Source organism: Lissotriton helveticus, chromosome 2_1 (genome assembly GCF_964261635.1).
Source record: "Lissotriton helveticus chromosome 2_1, aLisHel1.1, whole genome shotgun sequence".
Classification (NCBI taxonomy): Eukaryota; Metazoa; Chordata; class Amphibia; order Caudata; family Salamandridae; genus Lissotriton; species Lissotriton helveticus.
In genome coordinates, this window is record NC_136059.1 from 162,733,827 (window position 1) to 162,759,222 (window position 25,396).

At 43.8% G+C, this 25,396-nt stretch overlaps 1 protein-coding gene across 1 annotated transcript in view; it reads left to right on the forward strand.

Annotated features, from left to right (window-relative positions):
- The window catches only part of STOML2 (stomatin like 2), a 144,527-nt gene that overhangs the window by 79,662 nt on the left and 39,469 nt on the right, over positions 1–25,396 (forward strand). Inside the window, exon 3 of the mRNA XM_078674670.1 lies at positions 68–167. Coding sequence (XP_078530796.1) covers positions 68–167 — 100 coding nt within the window. The remainder of the gene's footprint in view (positions 1–67; positions 168–25,396) is intronic.

The window sequence follows — 25,396 nt, forward strand, 5'->3', positions numbered from 1 at the left end:
TATCTGAATATCTCTGTGTTAATTGTCGAAACGCATATCTTTATTTTTCCTCTCTTTTTCGTTCCAGGGTTTAAATTTCCTCATCCCTCTGCTGGACCGGATTAGGTACGTCCAGAGTCTGAAAGAAATCGTTATCAATGTCCCTGAGCAGTCAGCAGTCAGTCTAGGTAAGAAAACACTTTTTTGCACTCCACTTTGTCTCCTACTACCAGTCAAAATGAGGCAGTTAACTGTTGTGGGATACATCCAAGTGAGATGCTACTGTGGCTTTCAGTTCGATGTCATCATTGTATGCAACAGTGAATAACTGGGAAGTTTTTCGCTGACAGGATCCGCGGTGACATCAGATTAATAATGAGAGCAGAGTAAAAGTTGTCTGTGAAGTCACTCAGAACTCAGAAGATCTCCAAAAGGTTTTTGACAGTCCACACTGGCAAACCTGCTAACGATTAAAGTAGATTAACCAGATTGTCTTTGTATTGAATGCTACCATCTTTGTTGAGGGTACGAACCATGTACTGCTACATTCAATCCCTTTGCCGCCAGGTTTTCAAAATACTTTCAAAGCATCATAACATTCGCAGCAAAGCACATGTGGAGTATGACCTAAAAGCCTGACTGCAACAACTTATTCCTTAAACAGTACTTCATACCACATTTCTGCTCTATTTGAGCATAGTAAATAACCTGTTACCATTACATACTTTAATGTTACTCAATGTATCCATTTCGGAAGGAGGGAAGGCCGAATCACCCATTTCAGGATTCCGATTCAGGACCTGCACATAACTCTGATCCCATCGGTCATCTTGTAAGTTGCGAGTCATTTTACTAACGTTACTTCCTTCTCTATACCCATCCACTCGTTTGACTTTGAGAGTCTTTGAATAGCTTGTAATGTCCTGATTTTCAGTTGATCTTTGGACCCAAGAGTGTACTGCCACAGGTTCTCACTCTCAGGTGTAGGTTTTCGTTTATTCTAGTGATGACTGATGTCAGTAGCAGTAGTCCGCAGATGGATCGGTGGGTCAAACATAACTTTCTACTGGGTCTTTCGGGCACTAGAGAGGATACCGAGCTCTGCAAACCATCTGTTCGGGCCTACTGTCTGATTAAAACCGCTCTATAGAACCATACCTGACCTGGGTGAACAGTACTTGACACTGTTCGCTTTTTTCCAGGTTCAGGCTTAACTCCTTTCTCCCAATAGTAAGCTTCTCTAAACGCTGGGCTGCAGACGCCCTTTTAGGTCCTATTGAATGTGACAAAACCTCAGCGCAGTCAGTATTGCATGTTGTCATGTTCTGTAGCTGATACACCTTTCCAAGGAAAACGTTTCTGGTTCCTATTTTGAGAGAGGTTCAGTTTGGTCAAGTAATGCCTACCATGCTCTTTCTTGCCAAGTCGAGAGATTATTCGTGTTTGTGTAAACATGGCTTTTTAAGTAATGTCAAGATCCGAGGGGCCTGGCCTTAACCCGCTTGCCTTATAATGTTTGTACATACTGGACCCGTCCCTCATACATTTATGCTGCAATTTGTTTTATCTTTGTTTATGGTGCTTGCTTTGTCATCAGAATCTCAAGGACTGTGTACCTTGTGTTTAATATTGTGTATTTGCTCATTTTATTCTATTTTACCCTGTTTTATATCTTTTATGGTTACTTATTTAACCAAATAAAATGTTTACTACTACTACTATTGTTTTGTGTCTGTCATCTATGTTCTGACTGTTTTGTGGTGCACTTTCCTTGTCATTTCGCAGAAGTTTAAAATTCTTGAAACGTTAGGCTAGTAATTCTTTGTTGTCACAAACCCTGCAACCAGGGGAAGTTATCAATGAGCCCCAGTTTGTTCTTTACATCCCTAGGAGTGTTTTTGCGAGCTGCCATGCATACCCAAGGGTACTTCACCCAACTAAGGTGTTGTGTATGCCAAACATCACTGGAACAATCTTACCGTGAAGATGGCTGGAGGCAAGATGGCCGCCGACAGACCGTAGGAGGCAGCAGCACCCGACCACTCTCCCGTGGTGAAAAGTTGGGAAACTTGGCTTTGATAAGAAGGACACAGAGACCGAGACTGAGACATGCTATAAAATTGCAGCTTGCAGCGGAGTTAAGAAATTCAACTAAACTAATTAAGCTGTAGTCCAAGCTTTAGCCCTAAAAATAACGAGCAAAAAAACCGAACTATAGCGTGATGTTTAAGGACTTATTCAACTGGTTCGAATTCATCGAGTGGCCCATTATACAAACCACCATTAACTACAAGAGAGAGCCATATACCTTCTGGCCGACGGTTGGAGCAGCGGTTGAGGAAGCGCTACAGCGACTTCAAAATAGCTGGCGCATTGGGAGGCAACCCATGGCTCCAAAGGTATTGAAGACAGGCAAGGATTTGGTTGGAAGCGAGGAGGATGATCTGAGAGCAAGTGATGCTGAGATACCACCAAACGTAAGGGTGAAGGCACGGCATAGAGCCCATTTGCGGAGGGAGGCTGCTAAGGCTCGAGAAGAAGAGAAATTAGCTGCCACGGAAAGGAGAAAACAAGTTAAAGAAGCGGAAAAGAGGAAAAAGAAAGAATCGACCAGAAAAGGACTTACGAAATGTACTGATGCTGGTTCTGAATCCTCGAGAGAAACTACCCTGCGGCAGCCGACTCTGTTCGAGTCATTCCCGGCGCTGAGAGCTGAGAGCGCTGGGGAAGCTCTTGTGAGCGTGAACGCTGCAGGGTTGAATGGCTGTAACAGGTCAGCGGGTGTTACAGAGCAGCGGCCTGGATTGCAAGATGTAACTGAGGCTGAACGCTCAGAGGCTGCGAGGAGCTGGGAGGATGACGTTAACGAGCCAAGGAGCGAGGAGCGACCCGGGGCAGCAGCTGTGATATGTCAGATGGATGAAGGAAGCGACGCGGTGGGAATCAGTGGCGAGCCGACGGCAAGCAAGGAGTCAGCCCTGGATCCAGTGAACGGTGTCAGGAGAGAAGAGCAAAGCAGAAATGAGCCCACGGAATCCACGGAGGCAATAATGGGCCCAAAGCAGACGGCCACGTTAATGAAGACAAGTACAATGCCTGGCGATATAAGTGGTACAATGGGTGAAACAGAGCCGCGTGAAAACACAATTGCAGGAGAAGTCCCTCCAGTGGCTTTGGTATCGATATCAGCAGTAACAACCCCTGATACTCAACCCCAAGCGTTAATGAAGATAAACATAGTGTCTGGCGATTTTGGTGATACAATGGGCGAAATAGAGTTGCGTGAAAATACAAGAGCCCTAGCGGGTAAGGAGCAAGGGGGTGGGAGTCGAGGGGCTGAGAGCATTTCTACACCTGAATTGATACAGATATCTCCCGGTAACAAGACAATAGACATGCCTACCATAAACGGCCCAGTAAATAATTTTGTAGATATCTTGGTGGATAATACGAGCAAAGCTAAAAATGATATGGTCCCAGAGGGGGTCCTAGATGACTCTCAAGCAATAATTGTGGATATGGATAAGGGGAATTTGAATAGCAGGATTGAACATATGCTTGCAACTACTGGCTCACCCAGTGATGATTGTTTCTTCACTGGGAATGACGATGACAGGGATGACAAGGAGGAAGAGGCCGAGGAATCAGAATCAAGTCATAACTTATCTGCGGATTTAGGCGACACTTCAACACCGACGGAAAGTGGCTCTGAGGTATCACAGACAGATACCTCTGAGCTAGACACCGAGTCAGAGTCAGAACATAACACCGTCTTAAAGCGAAGCTTAGTGAGTAAGTCAAGTAGAATTAAGGGAAGGACCTACAGAAGAGCAAAGAAACGTGGGAGTGTTATACAAGCAGGAGTGGCTAAAAAACTGGATTGGGATTATGCAGCCACCTCGCAGTTGTACCAGGAGGGTGCAGTCGGTGGCGCTGACAAATCGCAAGCTCAGGCCCAGATGCAGGAGAAAGACTACGCAGCGAGCTTCGATCTCTTGTTTTCAACCCTAAAGCAGATACAGGGGGAGGCTCGACGGGAGAGCCAAAGAGCCAAGCAAGCAAATAAAAAAATACAAGGGTCTCTACGCAAGGTTGACAAAATGTATGCGGAAATGGCTGGTAGATTGGTGGAGGTGGATGAGAGGACAGGCAAAGTAGAGGATGATGTCGTAAAACTACAGGAGTACAGAGACGAGCAAGAGAAAATATCATCAGATGTGTTGTGGAAGCTCGAGGATTTCGAGAATAGACAGAGACGCAACAATATCAGACTGCTTGGGATTGAGGAAGGGAAGGAGGGGGCGGATGCACGTGCTTTTACTGTGGAATTGTTGAATGGAGCTTTCCCAGAAATGGATAAATGGGATTGGGATAAGGAAGTGCAGCGCGCACACAGGTTTCCTCTGACACAAAAAAAAAATAATGCAAGCACCAAATCAAGGGCCATCCTAGTATATGTGGGCAATTTCTTATTGAGAGAGGAGGTGATTAGTAAGGCAAAGCCAACAGCTAAGCGCTCTTATAAGGACACAACATTCTTTGCCCGTCCAGATTTCTGCCACACTACTGTGGAGAGAAGGTGGCGAATGAGGCAACTAATAACACCTTTTCAGAATGTGGGATGCGAGGTATACCTGATGTTTCCATGTCGACTCAAGGTTGGCTTTAATGGCCAATTTAGGGTCTTCTTTTCGGAAATAGTGGCACAGGAATACCTGACTTACTTAAAAGAGGGGAAGGCACAAAGAGATGGGAAAGCACAAAATGAGAGGGCTGCAGCTATCAGACAAAAACTGCTCATGTGACGCAAAAAAAGAAAAAATGAAATGGAGAACTTAGAATAAGCGAATGAGGGAGGGAGTAGCATGGATAAATAATTCTGACAAAATAGGTTTAATTAAGGGATATTGAGATTATGGGAGAGTGGCAGGGGAGAGGCTTCCTGGGGGAGATTGGCTGTCAGACACAGGTCAGTATTGACCTGTTTGCCAGTAGGGGTGGGCGGGAGGGCAGGGGTCAGGAGGGGGGGGTGGGTGTACAGGGCACGGTACGGCACCGAACGATAGAATCATTCACAGAAGCAGAGGCGGAGGAAAAGGAGACAAGACAAAAGACTTGGGGATGAAAGAAAGGAAAAACTTATTTGGTGAGGGGGACAGATGTAAGGAAATGGGAAATACGGTAAGAAGAAACAAACTGTATAATATGAATTTATATGGCAACAAAAAAATTAATTACTTATGGGAACTAGATATGTAACATGGAATGTGTGCGGGTTAAATGATGCTCAGAAAAGGTTAAAAATTTCAGTGTTACTAAGACAAATGAATGTGGACTTTATTTTTTTACAAGAGACACATGTCATGACTTCACAAGAATTTTATTTTAAAACAATTGGGCTTTCAGGTATTAGTAAGTTCACAGCAAGGTGTCAAAAAGAGGGGAGTAGCTATACTATCCAGAAATAAAAATCTGATCTTAAGAAAAAAAGCACTAGATCAATGGGGGAGATGGGCAATGGTTGAATGTATGATAGAAGGGGAATGGACCACGCTGGTAACTGTATATGGATCAACTGAGGATGACCCGGAGATTCTTCAATTTTTAGATGTGGAGCTAGCTACTTGGGCACCCAGAATTATTATGGCAGGGGACTTGAATATCAATGGCGCTGATGGTCTAGGCTTAGGCTCATTCGGCAAGTACTCTTGTAGAAAGAGGCGCGTATGCCGTGCTTTGCAGGGATTAGTGGCAAATAATACCCTATCTGATGTCTGGGGGAAAAAAAGGGTAGGAAATAAGGGTTATACATACTATTCGGCCCCACACAAAATCTGTGTAAGATTAGATTATTTTTTTATATCAAATGCACTTATTCCGGAATCAACAATAGAAAGACTCCCACGGATCCTAAGTGATCACAATCCCCTAATCCTTACACTACCAAAACCGGCAAATATTCGAGAGCAAAGACAGTGGACTTTTGAAAGAGGATTATTGCAGGAAGAAAAATACGTGGATTACATGAAAGTATGGATCAAAGAATTTTTTGAGATTAATAGAGATAGTTCTACTGTAGGGGTAGTATGGGATGCTTTTAAAGCGGGGGTCCGGGGAGAAACCCTGAGTTTTAACTCTTATAAGAGAAAACAGGAGCAGATGAGAAATATGGAACTCGCAAAGGCAGTGCTCAAGGCTGAAGAGAAATTAGAGGAATGTATAGTAAGCGGTACCCCAGTTGATAATGTCATCTTGGAACTTTTAAAAGCGAAAGGGGACGCAGAGGGAGAAATCGCTAGAAAGGCTGTAAAATTATATACTGCAAAAAGAGAAAAATGTCACGAATTCAGCGAAACAGTGGGTAGAACCTTAGCTGTTCGAACAAGGCAGCAAGAAGCGTTAGGAACCGTAAGGGAGATCAGGGATACCTCTGGTAGGATCTATACAGAGCCAGGGGAGATAAGGGAAGTATTCAGAAACTTTTATGAAAAGCTATATGAGGAACCAATAAGGGGAGATGCTATTAAAATTAGAGATTATCTACAGGAAATCCCGGTGACTAGATTTTCGGATGAAGAGGCAGATACTTTAGAGGAAGTTTTTCAGGGGGAAGAAATTAAAAACGCTATTTCGAATCTCCCCTCTGGAAAAGCTGCAGGCCCAGACCAGATTCCGATAGAGTTTTATAAAGTATTCTGGGACATCTTAGAAGTTGACATGGTCAGGACGCTGCAACAGGCACAAATAGGAGATTCAATACCTAGGTCATGGGGGGGGCTGAAATAGTGATAATTTAAAAAAAAAGGGAAGCCTCCGGAAGAACCGGGGTCATATAGGCCCATTACTCTGATGAACACGGATACTAAAATTTTCTCTAAAGTATTAGCAACAAGATATGCCAAAATAATAGACAGAGTAGTGAGTAATAACCAACATGGTTTTATACCTGGAAGAAGCACCACGCACCATACACGTAAGGTAATAACCTTATTTGATGCCACAGCAGTCTCAGGGGACCCAATGGCGATTATGTTACTAGATGCGGAAAAAGCATTTGACCGGGTCTCCTGGGACTATCTGTGGCATACTCTTGAAAGATCAGGAGTAAAAAAAAAGTATATTAAAGCAATCCAGGCGCTATATGTAGACCCTGTGGCCTCTGTGCGAGTGAATGCGGGGATTACAACACAATTCCAGATAAGGAGAGGTACGAGACAAGGCTGCCCCTGCTCCCCATTGCTATTTGCAATGTATATGGACCCACTAATTCGGAGAATAGAGATTTGTGATATAATTAAACCATTGCCTACTCGAACTGGCCATTGTAAAATACTAGCGTATGCTGACGATGTCGCAGTAATCACACCAACACCAATGGAGGCTATTGCCCAAGTGGAAATAGAGGCTTTGAAGTTTGGAGAAATCTCGGGCTACAAACTCAACACTAACAAGACCCAGATAATTAAAAACCATAACACCACGTGTACAGATACCCGCGTTGTCCAGGCAGGTACATATTTGGGAGTGTCTATTTCAGCTGATTTAGACCACCTAGTGGAAAAGAACTTAACACCCTTAATCAACAAAGTACGGAGAGACCTAGACAGACTAGATAATTTACATTTATCAATTGTGGGACGAACAAACGTAGTAAAGATGTTGGTTCTACCTAAGTTTCTTTATTTTTTTAGAGCAATACCTTTACTATTCGAGGCTAAATTGTTTAAGAAGATAGAAGACATGATTAACAGATTTATATGGGCAAAGGGGAAAACCAGGAGAGCACTTAGATTTATGACACTTCCACGGGAGAGGGGGGGGTGGGCATTGCCAGACTTAAAGCTTTACTATTGGGCAGCAGCTCTGCAAAATATGGTTGGCTTAGCGGGGGGAGGAGAATCTGAAGGCTGGAATGAGTTGGGATCACTAGCAATCTATGGTTTACTATTGGGTCCAGAAGCAGAAAATGTTTTTTTTAAATATACCGAAACCAGCTACTACAAAAGGGCACGGTTTAGAACGCTCCTAGCGGCTTACACTGTTTGGAAAGCCTTTACTAAAAGATTCGGGCTGTGGCGGTATAACTCATACACTAGATTGAGAGGAAATCCAAACCTACCTGTGGAAGTAGTCTCTGATACTATATTTACAGAATGGGAAAGAAAAGGAATTAGAAGGATAGGTGACCTCATGGGACAGCAAGGGGTTTACCAGTTTTCCGAACTACAAGCTAAGTACGCAATAGATAAAAGACAATTTTTTAAGTACTTACAAATAAGGAGTTCCTTGCACAACAAAAAAGGTGGTGCGTCAGGATTTAGTAAAAATGCAATCATGGAAGTGATTGAAGCTGGTGAAGAATGCACTATAAAGAGATTCTATGCTGAGTTATTAAATTCAAAAGAGGATGATATCGAAAAATGGGCAAATAAATGGAAAGGTAGCTTGGAAGTCAGGGAGGAAAGCTTTTATATGTCTCTGGAAATGGGGTATACACTGTTATGCTCAGCACCTCTCCAGGCGCAACACTATAAAACTCTATACCACCTATACCATACGCCTGCAAAGATAGCCCAATGGGGTGGGACAGCAGGAACTAATTGTTTTAGATGTGGAAACTCAGAGGCGGACTTAATACACGTATTTGCAACATGTCCTCACCTGCAGCCACTTATAAAAAACATACAGGGGTTCTTGAATCGAGTATTAGGAACAAATATTCTCCTTACCCCCCCAATAATTCTTCTGGGGATAAAGGAGGAGGAGGGTCAACATCAGGATAGATGGGAATCCTGTTTATTCTTAGCTATGTCAGTTATGAGACTCTGTATTGCATCTGCATGGCTGGATACTTTAACACCGTCATTTCACCAATGGCTGGCAAAATTACTGTCAATATATAACCTGGAAATTGAGATCTATGCAAGGAAAGGGAAAAAGGGAAGGAAAACCGGCAAACAGATCTGGGATCCCATTACTCGCTGGAAAGAAGAGAGTATGGATTGAAACGCTTGAATAATATATTTTGTTAAGTTGTTTGATACTGTCTAAGCTACATTCATGTATGCTGATGCTGGCCCAACCGGGGGGGAAAAGATTGTAATATTGTTTGGACTTTAAATATCTGTGCTCTTATCTCCTTTGTCCGTGATTTTTCTCTTTTCTTTCTTTGCTTTTTCTTATATTTACTCTTTTCTCTTTACCCCTCATCTTTTTCAATATATGATATGTTTTGTTACATACATACAGGGCACGGCAGTATTTGCATGAAAGAAAAAAAAGGGGGAAAAAAAACTTCTCAATAAAAATATTTTTTTTTTAAAAGGAACCATCTTACCAGCGCTCAGTGGATTAAAGATAACAAAACCTACCTTGAGATGCAGGAAAAAAAAACTAAAATCATGCTGTTGCTGTTGATGCCTGCATAATATTACAGCTATGGGATAATTATGATGTACGCCAGGAGCCTAGGAAAACCGAGAAAGGTTCCTGAGGGCCCTGGGGAAACCAGGAATTGACCTGGTCATGAGCCAGGATTCTCTGTGCCTGGCTTATGACTATCCTGGGTTACTTCACTCTGTCATACATAACATGATGTTATTACTGATATGTAAGGTGGGCTTCATTTCTTTCTCCCAAACTCCCTCCTTGACTTTCCCAACAAAACAGTTGTATTGTGTCCTCGTCTCCTCTCTCTCGTCCATCAGAAATGCTCTGCAGCAACAATGATCTGGAAAATCAGACCCTTTCTTTGATGTAGTGAACCTTAGATTGAATACTAGGTTTGAGTTTCTCTACAGCAGTCTTGCCTGCCTTGATCAGAGACAAAAGCTCAATGTCCCTGGCATCTTCTCTTCTTCTTGTGTTAGGCCCTTCCTTGGAGCAGGACCAAGTACTATTGTCCGTCCACTTCTTCCACTTTTGGAGCTACCTTTTTCTTTGCAATTCATGAGTGCTTGTGTTTTCAGTCTGTCCTTTATTTCCCTGCCCATGTAGCTTATTTTCCCTCCCACCCCTTACCCTGTACTCTATGCCACTGCACTTTACTCTGTACCACTGCACTTTACACCATTGCACTTTACTCTGCAGCAATGCACTCTACAACACTCTACTCTTCCCTGCACCATTCTACACCACCCCACTCTACTCTACCTTACTGCTCTCTATGCCACTCTGCTCTTCTCTGCACAATTCTATGCCTCTGCACCACTCCACGCCAGTGCACTTCAAGCCACTCTATGCCACTGCACTGTAAGCGACTCTGCTCTTCTCTGCGCCTCTCCACACCACTTTGCTCTGCATCACTCTTTGCCACTGCACACTATGCTACTTAGCCACTCTACTACGTCTCTATACCACTGTACTCTGCACCACTCAATGCCACTCTACTCTGCGCCACTCTACTCAGTGCCACTGCACTCCTGTCAATTCTACTCTGTAGCACTCTACACCACTGCACTCTACGCCAGTCGACTCTTCCTGCACCACGCTACTGTACGCCACGCTACTGTACGCCACTCTCCTACTCTGCACCAGTCTAGGCTACTGAACTCTATACCATTCTGAACCCCAGCACTCTACACCACTTTACTCGGCACCACTCTACTCCACTGCACTCCACGCCACTCTAATCCACTTTGCACCACTGCACTCCGCACCCAACTTTCTACGACGTACATCTCTATGCCACTGTACTCTGCCCCACTTCACTCTACTCTAATACACTCTATGCTGCATCATTCTACTCTATGGCAGTGCACCCTTCTCTACTCTTCTCTGCACCACTCTACTCTACAACACTGCTCTCTATGCTTCTGCACTCTATGCCACTCTACTCTGCACTACTCTACTATATGCCACTCTACTCTGCACCACTGCACTCTTCCGCTATACTCTGCACCACTATACTCTGTGCAGACCCTCCAGGATATTGCTTTATGGATTTGCTAATTTTGCTGCACAAATATGAACAGTTTGTGGCACAAATTTGGGAGCTTTTCAGCACTGTATTTTGAATAATGCCATGTATAATCCATACTTTCTCTGCAAGGCAAGATGTAACTATAATGAGGTATTTTCAATAAACACTAGAGGGCGGTTTTGGCTTTTAGTATTAGGCATTGTTTAAAAGCGACACCTCTTCTGGTGCAGTGAGGTTCCCTTTTCTGTTAAGAACACCAGAATCCCACCTTCCAAAACCAGACTGCCCCCTCCCAGATGCCTTGAGTTTGCCCTAAAACAAGAAATGTACTTTATTCTATCTCACTATTGAATGGTGACACCGAAAAATGATTTAACAATGTACTCGGTGGATACCATATAATCCTGCTGGGCATGTGGTGGGGTCGCAGCTTGATGTATCGCGTCACGTGAAACTCTTTATGGGCTGTTTGAGATGGGGTCATGAGGGAGAAACACTACAGAACCGCCTTGAAGCCGCAGAAGAGGGAGGAAATCTTGGCGCCCTATTGTTAAAGAAATTTACCTCGACATTAACGCTGACATGGTTAACAATCACGTGTCCCAATTTATGCTCCAATACAGGACCGTAAGAGTCTCAAAGAAAACAAAATACAAGCACAGGAGTGCTTCTTATTACAAAATGTAATTCCAAAAATTTAGTGCCTACTATTGTATTTTTTTATTTAAAACAACGTATTTCCAGTTCAAAACAAGCAACCTAAACCTACAAAAAGTCGCAGAATAACCTTTTTGGTACACATAACCAATTTAGGTCAGCTCTTCACGGTCACACAATCGTAAAAAGCCCAATTTATTAATCTTTCATGTATGTATATATTTTATTAATTTTGTGTTACGTTTCCATACATAAACCCTGGCAGAATAATGAAACATAACATCGTGTAAAGTTGTCCCTGAACCAATATCTTTGGCAGTTCTAGGAACACGAAATCAGCCACGAACGCTGCAAGGTGCCTAAACCCATCAAATATCTCGTTACCTGGAGCATGATTCCCAACCAAGATACCCATAAGATGGCCACAAGATGTCCTCGTTTCCAAAACTTTGGGAATTAAGAGGTGAAAATGTTTCAGAACCCAAAAAACATAAATCTTAAAGCATTGTCCTAAATATCGAGGGCACTTTTGTAAAAGTGCTGGGCCTCTTTACAAAACTGCAGATTTCGGAAGTTTGTTTGCAAATTGCGATGTCCTGTAGGGTCTGTCTATGCCATTGCACTGGACACCACTCGACTCTTCACCAATGTACACTATGCCACTCCACTCTACCCCACTCCACACAATGCGGCTCTAGTCCCCTCTTCTTCCCTCTACTCTAGTTCTCTCTACTCCCCCCAGCTCTATGCCCTACCTCTCTAACCCACTCTACGCCAATCCACACCGTGCCATGCCACTCCACTCTTGTCAACCCCACTTCAGTCTATGCCACTCTACTCCTCTCTACGCCACTGCTCTCTACACTATTGCGCTATACACCAGTCTCTACTCTACATCAGTCCATTCTACGCCAGACCACCCCACTCTACGCCACTGAACGCCACTCCGCGTCACTCTACTCCACTCCTCTACTTTACTTCACTCCATGCTACTGTACAACATGGTGAAAAGTCATTGGCAAAGCCAATAGCTCTCGCATGATCGAAACGTATTCGCTAAGCCAATGCTTATTTTTATTTGGCACTGGCATTGAACAAGAAGTACCTACAGTCTAAGTATGTAACCACTTAGTCAAAGACCTAAGAAACAGACCAACTCATGGTGGGTCGCTCAAGTCCCATTACATTAGGTTCATCAGAATAATATCAGAATAAACAATAGCTAAAATATCCAAACTCAGAGATGGATTTTCCCAGCACGTCATACCCTCAGTCATGTGTTTGATAATCGGTAAATACGTACATAAAACTCTTAAGGAGAAATTTGGCGAAGTCCCATAATATTAGATGATATCCTCAATCTGTATCTGTGCCCATACCTTCTTAAATCTTTTTGAGATCGTAATTGCACTTTTTGATTTTTCAAATTGATATAGCACTAGCACTTCCTGGACCGAGAAACATAATCAGATGAAACCGTGCCCTTCCTTAACCGAGCTACCTGCAGTCTTGCTAATAATAAAGAAAAACAAATTGGTTATATATATCTCGCTGTTAAATCCCATCATGATTGAATCTGTGTCAAACTTAATAGCATATCGCCCAACATTAGATATCTGAGCTAACACTTTCTTACAAAAATACTCTGCTTACTGGACAAGTTTAAACATATCTAATTTGTCTGCTTCTTTGAGCTGACACATGAAGCAGATGGATGACGCTTTAGCTGGATACCACTTGTTTGGTTTTGTGGGTGTAATGTAAAAATAAAATGTCTGATAATATTGTAGAAGAATTGGCTATTGTAGTGGTTTCGTTACAAAGCTGTATGTATTGCATAATTTGGGCTTCGGAATGGAATTGGTAGCCTTTTAGCCTATAAACTTAATGTAGACAAAACATAATGTAACTACATAGGTGTCTCTGAAACCTTCATATACATCATCTCGAGTATGAGATATCTAGGGAAAAGGCTCACAAATACTTAAAGAAACTTTGATGCACATTACAAACAAGCCCTATGTGAAATTTCTCTTGCACTAGTAACACAAATGCATTTGCACAAATGGGAAGGGCTCCAGTTAGGCCATGCACATATTATCAAAATGATAATGCTCCCCAAGTTACTATATCTATTTAGAACAATCCAAATTTCAAAAGGTTAGAAAACCTGATATCTTTCATCTAGGCCCACAGAAAGTCATCTAGTGCAATACATGTATGTACAACACACCTAAGTAAAGGGGATGGGCCATACCAGGTTTTCAATTTTATTATTAGGTCCCCTTTTGTAAAAAAAAATATATATTAAGTTTATCAAAGAATCTAGTGATACTTCATTATTTATGGAGACAGTATTGGACTGCCCTCCATATTTATATCCCTTGCGCTTTTACGGTTGTAAACATCATCGAACTGCTTTTGGGGCAACATACAGTTCATACATCAGTTTCAATACCTGCATTCTTAACTCCTTTCTGAACATCCAGGAAGAGTTTAAAATCACTTCTAATTACTTTCTTAAGTAGCTCCAAATTAGAGCACTTTTAGTGGACAAAGGTCATTCCCTGCAGGTAGATTATTTCCCCAAACTATACACTTCACATCTTGAGCAAGATCCATTAAGACATTTTCCTGGATGCTGCAAATGATGATCTCTCTGTATGGGCTAAGAAATGTTGCACTGGTTAGCAACAAATATCACCCAAGTTATTCCATACTTCTAGGTGCTTCACCCTTGAAACTTTGTCACCCTTTTCACAATACGTAGATCATATGTCTCCTCCTACGATTTTAGGGCCCAAAACATGCCACAGATGTCAGAAGATTGTCTTTGTCAGACCATCATGAGATCTCCGTGTGTTGACTTGGAGTCAAACATGATCCTTTGACAAATGACTTCTATTATGCGGCCTAAGGCCATCAGGGAGTGGAGGCCAGAGTATTTATGGCCAAGGCCTGAAAGGATATACCAAAGCATTCCCCTTCTCCGTCCGATAAGTTACCTGACAGAAAACAATCTTCCAAAAGATTTGTCCACAAAAAACACCAAAGGAAGTAAATATCGTCTTCCTGAATGTAACTGCCCTGCTCCGATGAAATGTTCAGTCTCAACACTGTTCCCTGACTCTGGGCTCTTCCTCGTTGGATTAGATCCAGACATTAAAGATGAAGGCAGAATTTCTAACTCATTGGCTGTCCCTGTGGAGGTTGAAGCCTTCCGGCTAGGCATGCTGGATCCTTTGAGGATGGCGCTATTACCCTACGGGCCACTCCTCAAAGGTAGGCTCAATGCTGCAGGTTTGGCAACTCAAACTGCCCTGACATCTTCCATCTATGCGCTGTCACATTCCACCCGATTGCTCAACACCACACTCAGACACTTTCTGCATTTACAATTGAATCCTTTGAAGTCAGCTGAGGACATCCAAAGTTGCAAAAGTGAAAGTAAAAGCCTGTGCAGATGACACGCTCTTGGTACAGCCTCTTCCCAGGGCACACATTTTGCCCGAATGGAAGAACTTTTCAGATCAGACTCTGATGCTCCTGTCACACCTGTTGAGGATAATGGATGTGCAGAAGGTACTGACTCGAAGACTAATTACCTCCTCCCCACTTACGACACTGACATTGGCCTTTACCTGGATTTGCAAAAACCAAATCTTTAGGATACTTCTCCGGAAAGTGATAGCCTTTACTACTCTGGTCCTTCTTTTGAGGAAGTTTCGTTATTTACTTTGGTGGTAGCGTACATAAAGCAGCAGAAGCAATGCAGCTGACTTTTCCCTCTGTGGAGGAAAACATTTTAACAAATCTTAAAGCTTTCCTCAGAAGTTTCCAAACCTCTCGAGTTTGTTAATGAGGCACTCTTAGAGCCCATCCTGGACGCCTAAAATAAACCCTTCTTGGGCCAAGCAGTCCACCACCATTCTCTAGATGATGCATCCTGCCCCATGTGATCTGAAGTTCCTTTTTTTTTTTTTTTACATTTGTTTGGGTTAAAGAAACCTGTACATGGTCAGTGGGTCAATAGATCAGAGTCTTAGGCCCACATGCATCAACAATGCCATTTGCGATTCCTTATTAGCGAAAAATAAGGATTTGCTAATAAGGAATAGCAAAATGCTATGACCGTAGTGGCTGCCGCCGGGCTACTAAACGGGACGGTTCAGACGACCTCCAACGTCTGGTGATCAGGCATTTTGCCGCTACCAGTCCCTGTTCAAGAAAGCGGAAAGTGACCCTCGGGTCTCTTTCGCAGGAGCAAGAAACAAAGATGCACGTGTCCCATGTATGTATGTTTGAACCTTCTCTACACGCGGTCAGTTGGGTGGTTACTTGCTGCCAGTAAGTCAGGAGGTATTGATATGTCCATAACATATGAAGGAGGTCGGCATCTAGCAAATTACATCTAGAGCAGCATCCGTCCGCACGGTAAAAGTATCTGTTTATGTTGGCAGGGGTGAGATAGACCCATTGTGTTATGTAGTAGTGGATGAGATGGAAGCGAGCATTCTGAGATACACGGACCAGGCTCTCCAGTAAGGAAGTCCACTCCCTATCCGTACAGGGATGGGCCAGTTCTTCCCAAATCTGCCTCTGGTGTGAGAGGTCCTGCCGTGTGGTGGCGGATGGAGGGTGCGAACCACCTCGTAACATGCCAACCTATTCCCATAACATGGAGGTGCTGCACCATGAGGTGCATGAGAAGCTGCCTTGACATGTTCATCCAACTGCCACTCAGCGCAGCAAACAGCGAAGCATATGGCAAAAAGTGACCTAGAGGTAGCGCCTCCTCCCCTGCCAGCACATCTTATCGATAGAAGTCTCTCAAATTGTGTATGCCGACAGCAATCCAAGCGGCAATATAAGCAGGCTAGGTGATGACATAACCTTTGGACTTGCTCAACAAGGGTGGACTGAGATAGGGCCACCAAACTGAAATAGGGCTTCAAAGAAAGCTAAATGCATTCAATGATTATTGTGTCTCAAAGCATCTAACAGTATAAAACTAAAATATTATGCTTTGGGAAAAGAGATCCTAGGAGTAGATGGTTTCTAGATACACTGAAACATGAACCGGCGATGGAATACAAGTACCTAGGGGTCTGGCAGAGTCTTAGAGTTTGCCAAGAATACAACAATTTCATATGCGTCCCAGTTCAAGAAAGCGGAAAGTGACCCTCAGGTCTCTTTCGCAGGAGCAAGAAACAAAGATGCACGTGTCCCATGTATGTATGTTTGAACCTTCTCTACACGCGGTCAGTTGGGTGGGTACTTGCTGCCAGTAAGTCAGGAGGTATTAATATGTCCATAACATGTGAAGGAGGTCGGCGTCTAGCAAATTACATCTAGAGCAGCATCCGTCCGCACGGCAGTGCCTTAAAGTGGCATACAAACATAGAAGCCCAGAAAACGAAGGCCCTTACATCGGTACATGGTCTGAAAAAATGTAATCGGGATTATGGGGAGATGTCCCTTAGACCACTAATAAAGGCATATAGTGTGATGATACACCCCCAAGAATCTGCCCACACACTTCAGGTAGAAACAAATAAAAGCATACTTAGAACCCAAGGACAAGTATCAGCTAGGAGGGTTGATGCCGAGTACCTGATTAAGAAAAAATCAGTACATTTTATATGTATGACTTGGCAGAATGAGGCCAGGTATCCGTACCTTGATACGTTACCAAATTACTGGCTCGGGTGTGAAATTCTAAGAATAAGAATTGGAATTAACCTATTGAGAATAAATGATAAAATACGGTTAGCAATGATGCAGCCCGATGGCATTTGTAGATCTATGCTAGGGAATAAATGAGATATCCGGCATATTTTGGTTGATTGTAGAGCTGTCTTAGCGGAAACTTTGGCTGCGGTATTAAACACGGGCCCAAGCTTTAGAGCTCCTTACCGATATGCCCAATCTTGATATTGCTATTGCTAGATGAATGAAGGCAGTGAAAAGTTGTTTTATGGAAAAGAAGTCTGTGAATTAAGTTACGAACTGAATTGGTCTATTAGCAATGCCAATGTAGGAGTATTATATACGGAGGCTTCACCCATATGCCGGACTCATTTGAAATTTGAATCTATTTTTAGGAATGTATCCGGAATAATCATACTATGGATAACTTCTTTTATGAAATACAATTGTATGAGATATTGTGGCGTTTTATGTAAACATAAGGCATCGCCTGATTGGAAAAATTGAGGGTATTTTGATGATTTTTAAACTATTTATGTAAATGTTTTTATATTCTTTAATGCTGTTTAAAGACCAGCGGTCTAAAGAAACATTGCCTTTTAACTTGGCCTAGAGGTAGCGCCTCCTCCCCTGCCAGCACATTATAGGGAATCAGCACACCATCTCGATAGAAGTGTCCCAGCGTGTGCATGCCGGCAGCAATCCAAGCGGCAATATACACAGGCGAGGTGATGACATAACCTTTGGACTTGCTCAACAAGGGCAGAGCTGGTGCATACGGGGTAGTGGAACGTGTAAGGTACAGGCTACGTCGGCAGCACCTATATGCTACCCAGAGCAGCAATGACTCTGGTGGTTTAACACGCATGCAGGGGTGAAAGAGTCGGAGTATTGACGATAGAGTCCAGGCCGGGAACAATGCGGTGGTGTCCGAGAGCTGCTTTCCTGCCACCCATTGAAGTTGAGAGGCAAGATAGTACTGTTCCATATTAAATATTGTACGTCTGCCTTGATCCGTAGGCAGGTAAAATTTTGCCAATGCCACCCTGCATCAGGACTTGTTCCAGATGAACTCTCTCATGGTTCCCTCAAAGGATTGGAAGTGTGGAGGTGCGACATATAGGGGCAGATTAGTGAAAAAATAGGGTAGCTGGGGCAGGACCACAATTTTGAGCAAAGCTACGCGACCCATGACAGATAACAGAAGTGTGCGCCAGAACGACATATGGGATCAAAGAGCGGTTGTCGCCCTGGTAAGGTAACTCTCCAATAAGTCAAGAGACTATTGGTGTATCCTGATCCCCAAGTAACAAGATATGTGGGGTTGCCACATTACTAGGACCCCTTTATGGGATCAGGGTACGAAGGAGTAAATGGGAACAAACATGATTTGGATCAGTTAACCCACAGGCCAGATATGGCAGCAAATTCAGAGAACATCTGGGCTAGTGTAGTGAGTTCTGACCGTATGGTCATCAGATCGTATGGGTTACGCCTCCTAGCGGAATCCCCACTCCTTGTCCTGGGCCTTGATAGCCATGGCTAGTGGCTCTATGGCCGACGAAAAAAGTAGTAGGGATAGTGGGCATCCCTGGCAGGTGCCTCTGCATATTAAGATAGGGTCTGAAATATAGGAGCCTGTCTTGACTCTAGCCAATGGTGCAGTGTAAAGCAATTTAATCAAATGGAGGAAGTAGTTTCCCAGTCCGTAGCGAGGTAGGGCATCAATGAGAACCCCATTCCCATTCATGGTCCTAGACCTTGAAGAAAGGCTTCCTCATGGTCTAGGACCAAGCATCCAGAGTGTGGTACGTGGAGTATTTTGAGACCCAAAAGAAACCCCGCAGATTCAACGAGGTGTTGCAAGCCCGAACAAACACTTTCTTGTCAGCAAAGACCAGCTGCAGGACCAAAGGCGCCAAGCAGCCAGCTAAGACCGTAGCCAACTTTGTATAATCAGTGTTAAGTTGCGCCAGGAGTCGGTAGGAGCCCAGTGCCATGGCATCCCTGTCTGTTTTAGGTAAGGTGATAAGTAAGGCCTTGTGTAATGACTAAGGTAGGGTAGATGCAGAGAGGGATGCTTCATAAAGAGTAAGTAGGTGAGGAGCCAACATTGGGGCATAGACTTTATAATACTCTGTCGGCAGGCCGGCCGGTCCCAGAGACTTGGTGGTAGCTAGGGCTCTGATGGCTTCGCATATTTCAAATAACATTATGTGCTCGTCCAATTCCGCACGCTGCTCAGGCGTGATGGTGGGTAGTTGGAGTGTGGATAAGAAGTCTTCCAGATGAGCCAGGTTCAACGTCTGCAATCAATGAAGTAAGGAGTAGTGGCTTGTCAGTTCTGCATGTATTTTGTGCTGAGTGAAGAGGGGGCGCCCCGTAGATGAGATCCGCGAGAGAATGGGATGTCTAGGCTGATCCTGGCATATCAGCCACGGCAGAAGTCGGCCTGTGCGATCAGATGTTGCATCAGTATGTGAGGAGTGTGCTGCGTAATTCAGACATCTGAGTCGTTCAGTAAAGAGTTGCGGTTGCATCGTGCCTCTACCAGTCATTGGGTGTATGTCTGATCAGTTATTGACCACGTTTCCAAGTGCAGGCGTTTGCGCTCAATACATGTAATGACGCAGTTTAATTGTTTACGAGTGTTCCAAATCAGCCCCAGGCAGGCCCCCCTGATGGTCACTTTAAAGGCATCCCATTCAGTCAGCTTGTCAGTGTCTGTGTCGGTGTCGTCATTAAACTTAAAATAATCTGCTGTGTCCGTACCCAGGCATGCACGGAAGGGTGGTCTTCGAGAGCTGCGGGCTGGAGGAGCCATGTGGGTATAGCAGGTAAGGTATCCTCCCATGTCAGCTGCAGTATTGTGGGTTATGGTCAGGGTGTTTGCGGCCTAAGTAATCCGTACACTAGATTATGGGGATTAGATTGGCTGACTCAATGAAGCAGTCCAGTTTTATATGAAGGTTGTATGATGAGGAGTTAAAGGAGTATATGCACCTATTAGGTTTGTGGACTCTCCATAAGTCTGTAGGCTGCCAGAGTCAGTCAGTTAGTGCCTGTTCATTGGACGTGGCCAGCGTGTGTGATAAAGGACGGAAAAAGCAATCCAGGTCTATATCAAGAACAGAGTTGAAGTTGCTCCCTAGGAGCCACGGGGTCCCGCTCCAAAAGGACAGTTTGCAAGATAGAGCGGATAGGAATCAGGTCTGGTCCGTATTTGGGGTATATATTGTCCGTAAGAGGAGGCGGCGTCCATCTAAACAACCATGTATTAACAGAAACCTGCCCACCGTATCTATTATAACGTCATCTGCTGTGATAGACTCCCGGCCTCCCACAACCAGGACTCATCTTGGGAAAGAGGAGAAGTAGGTAGCATACATCTGTCCTCTTCACCGCCGTTGGAGTTTGCAACCCTCAGTCAGTATCAAGTGTCTCCTGTAGAAGTGCAATGTGTTTGGATCGGCGTTTAAGGTAGCGGCTAGAGGGCGTATGCATGCCCCTCACATTCTATGTGATGAAGTTAGTGTGGGTCATGGGTAAAGCATGATGAAACCCCACACTATCGACGAAGACATGAGCGCGAGGGTCCATTGCAACATGTATTAATGCCTGTGAGGGTGACAAGAGGGGTCGGAGAGCCCTGAACATAACGGGGGTTGATCTGAAGCACTTGTCGTCACACTCTTCACCGGAAAGTCTAGTGACCCAAGCCTACTCTGCAGCATTAAACACAAATGCATTCCCAACAACCCCTCTAGACTGACAATCTCAGAAAGAGGATTGCCTCTATAGACCGGTCCGTTTTTTGGCTATGGCTTATCATTGCTAACGCTACATGATTCTTGGGCCAATATGTCTATTTCCTTTTTAGAACTGGCAAATTTGACCATCATCAGCTCTTTCAGACTTTGTCATTGGTGGTTTGGAGACTAACCTCCTTATGGCAAACGCTTCCTGCCCTTTTCGAGTTGGCAAACCTGACCATCATCAGTCCTTCTAGATTGTTTTCATTGATGCTTTCGATGCTTCTAAACAAATCCTGAAGTGCAACCTAGATTCTGCAGCTTCCATCACTCTGTCCATGGTACAACAGTCATGCACTGTTCGTTGCAGGGCAGAATGTAGGAGACTTCATCACAAATTACTTCATCGGATCCAGCCCCCCGTATTCCACTGACTCTACATCATCAAATCCTTATGGACTTCAAATTCGAACACCACCAACATCCCGTTCAAGCGTCCCACATTTTTCTACCATCTGCGAGACGTTCAGAACGGAGCTTGGAGTTATTCTGTTAATTAACAAAGGCAGCACCCTTCTTTTTATGCCCTCTCCTCCAAACAAACCTTTTTTCCAGCAAAGGGTGCTTTCCGGTGCATGCCTCCACTCGCCCTGTCTTCTTCAACCTCTGCCTCCTGGATCATTCAGCAGGAGAGGTTCAAGATGCTGTCCCTAAATCAGGTCCTGCTGGGCCTCAAGGCAGGGAATTGGTTGGGGTCCAAGGACCTTCAGGACACATGTTTCCATCTTGCAATCCTCCCTGTCCACAGAAGTTTTTTGTGATCCAATCTAAGTTCCCAGTAGTATGAGTTCACGTTCCTACTGTTCGAACAGACTGTGCCACCTCTTTTCACAAAAGTGGTGGCAGTTGTGGTATCTTCACTCGGAGTTCGGTAGTTCATGTAATTTTATACTTGGATGACAGCCTGATGAAGGTGGGGTTACTGGTGCTGGTTAAGAAACATATTCAGCACACTAGAAAACTTCTCCACAACTAGGGTTTCACAGTCAATGCCAAGAAGTCTCATTTTATGCTCTTGCTGAGGATAACATCCGTCATAGGTACAGTGTTAGATGCAAACGGCATGAAGGTATTCCCGTCTCTTCAGTGGATTGAGGAAAATTAGGTTATGATTCCAATGTTTGACTCTGATACGAATATTTGTTCTGCAAGACTTATACTTGCTTGGTCTGATAGCTTTGTGCATCCTGTTGGTGGATGAGAGGTCCTCAGTTGTGCCAGATAAAGCAGTGACTCCAATTCCAGAGGAGCCGCTAGACTTTGGTGCAGATTGTAGAGTCAGTCTGTCCTGATCTGCCCTGGGGAACGTGAATCTCCAATTTGTTTTTCGGTTGTCCTCTTAGTCCTCTGCAGGTTACCATAGTATTGGATACCTCCTCATTGGGATGAGGCACCCATCTGGATGATATGGGATGGGGTATTTGGTCTGCATGTGAGCAGCATCAGCACATACATGTGCTGAAGCTGTGGTTGATCCGTTGTGCCATGATGGCCTTCTTCCCTTCTATCTGGGGTAGTGCCCTTCAAGTTCTGTCCAACAACACCACCTATGTCGATTACATCAGTAGAAAGGGCAGAGTGGGGCTGTGAACCCTGTGTTGGGAGGTAAGTCACCTGTGGCTATGGGATGTGCACAGGGGTGTTTTCCAGACTGTAGCACACCTTTCAGACTCCCTCAATGTTGAGCGGATGTTAAGAGTTGCCTCTTAATAGAGGGCAATATATGAGAGCTTGACTCTGAAGTGATCAACATGTTCTCCACTTGGGGATGTCAATGTTTGTATCTTATAGCCAAGGTTCACGGTAGTATCCTTTGTTCTGTATCATACGCTTCCCTCTGAAGGGTTTCCTAGTTAATGCCTTCAGGTTCAATTGGGCCTGCTGTGTGCGATTTCCGCTGATTTTGTGTCTATCCAGATTTCTACAGAAAGTGCAAGAAAAGTAATCACAATTGAGCCTGATTTACCTGGTGTGGGTGAAGAGGATTTGTTATGCCGGTCTGATGGCACTTAGCCATCAGCCCTCTCTTCCTGTCTTATACATAGTGGACCTACTTTCACAGTAATATAGTCTTATCTTCCACCTGAATTGCCAAATGTTTTGGGCGCATGCAGGAACATTGAGTGGTGCCAACTTGAGTCTTTGAGCTTGCCTTCTGAAGTTGCAGATGTCACCTTGACTGCCAGGAAACTCGCTGCATGATCCATTTTTGTAGGTTGGTGGAACAAGTTAGTTTTCTGTGGTGCGAGCAATATCCTATTATATCCATTACACTCAATAGGAATGAGTGAATGATCAACTCTTTGTGGGCTTCATTGAAGCCATGAAGAGCAATTAACAAACAAAATGGTTCTGTTGGGTAGCAATAACAATTCCTTTGGTGGAAGCTGAAGACAGCTCCAAAACATACAACAAGCAAACACTCTCTGATAGGTAAAGTTTTTATATGTATTAAAAACAGAAAAAGGAGACAATATCCTGGAATTACTTCATTCCACTACATTACTAATAAATACGTTGAATTCGTGAATAGTGACAATAGTGATTAAGGTGACAAGTGCAATGTATATAGTGACACTTATATACACAACAATTATTTACAATAAAACCACAAAGGGAAAGGACCGGAGGGGGGAAAGGAAAACGAGGTATTTTCTGTCGTTTATGAGGCCAGTCTTTTACAAGTAAATATTCCAAGGAAAACCAAATGGTTAGTGTCCAAGTTCCTGGAGTTTAGCTTGGCCAAGATAATAGCGTCGACGTTTCGACCCTGGTAGCGCCCCAGTTGGTGGTCGCGGCGGGTCTTTATCAAGACAAAAGGGCTGGAAAGAAAAGGGGGAGGTGTCAGAGAGGTGCTTGTGAATTACGTAAATGAATAACCTGAGTGACTCAGGGTTACTTACAAATTACTTACACTATTGTCACTATTCACGAATTCAACGTATTTATTAGTAATGTAGTGGAATGAAGTAATTCCAGGATATTGTCTCCTTTTTCTGTTTTTAATACATATAAAAACTTTACCTATCAGAGAGTGTTTGCTTGTTGTATGTTTTGGAGCTGTCTTCAGCTTCCACCAAAGGAATTGTTATTGCTACCCAACAGAACCATTTTGTTTGTTAATCGCATATACCCAGGTTCTGAGGGACACAGGGTTACCCCTTTTTTATAAGCCATGAAGAGCAAGGCAGGAACTAAACATGTGAATTCATGCTGGATTAGTCTTTGTATTAAGATTTGCTTAACATTAGCAAAGAAAGACCACCTGGTTGGCACATGTGGCCTCTCAGTTAGGGCTGAGACTGCTTCCACGTCTATCACTGTTGGTGTCTGACTAGTTGACATCTGATGGGCAGTTATGAAGCCATCTTTGCATACTTTTTTTTTATAAATCTTTTTTATTATTAAACAAATTGACATTACATTCCACTTTTCAACATGAGCAAGAGACCATACACCTTTCCATTTTCGGACTTGGGCTACAGAGAATCAAATCACATTAAACAAAAATTTATCATTAGGGGGTTACAAGAGTCTCGTCATCATTCAGGGGTGATGGCGGGGTACAGATATTTCCTCTGTATGAATTTCCGGGCCCCCATACTTTGCTCCATTTCCCGGGACACCCTCTGGCCACATAGACTGATTTTTCCTGGAACATGCGCCAATCCAAATCTTCCTTCCATTTTCCTAGAGTTAGCGGTTGGAGAGAACCCCTAATGTTGTGCTATGTTCCTTTTAGCCACCATTACTGCCAGGGTTGGCCATTGCTTCGTATGAGAGGTAAGGTCTGTTGGTTCCCAAACGTTTCGGAGGCACCTTTGTGCCTCGGGGTGTAAATCGACTGCGAGTACCTCTCTGAGAGTGCGATGTAAGGCATGCCAATATGTTTGTATCTGTTTGCATTCCCATATAATGTGAATAAACGTACCCACCTCCCCACGCCTACGTCTGCACTCTCCACTATCCATCCTGCCCATACGGACCAAGCCTACCCCAGTGACATAAATTCTGTGTAAGATTTTTAGTTGCACTTAACGTAACTTTGCTTGGACAGCTACCTCCCTAGGGGAGGAGACTGCCTCTCGCCAGTTTTCATCATCTATTTCTAGGCCGTCTTTAATCCATTTTCCCTTTAAGGACTGAAGTGGGTCTTCCATATTTATCAGTTTTTTGTAGATCAAGATGGCTTTCTCGGGAAGATGGCCGTCAAGTATCCTTGAGAGGGGATGCCTCGGGGAAGGGAGGACTTACAAGCTAGGTGAGCATGAAGTGCATGCCGGACCTGAAGGTACCTATAATGCTTGGTGGCCACCAG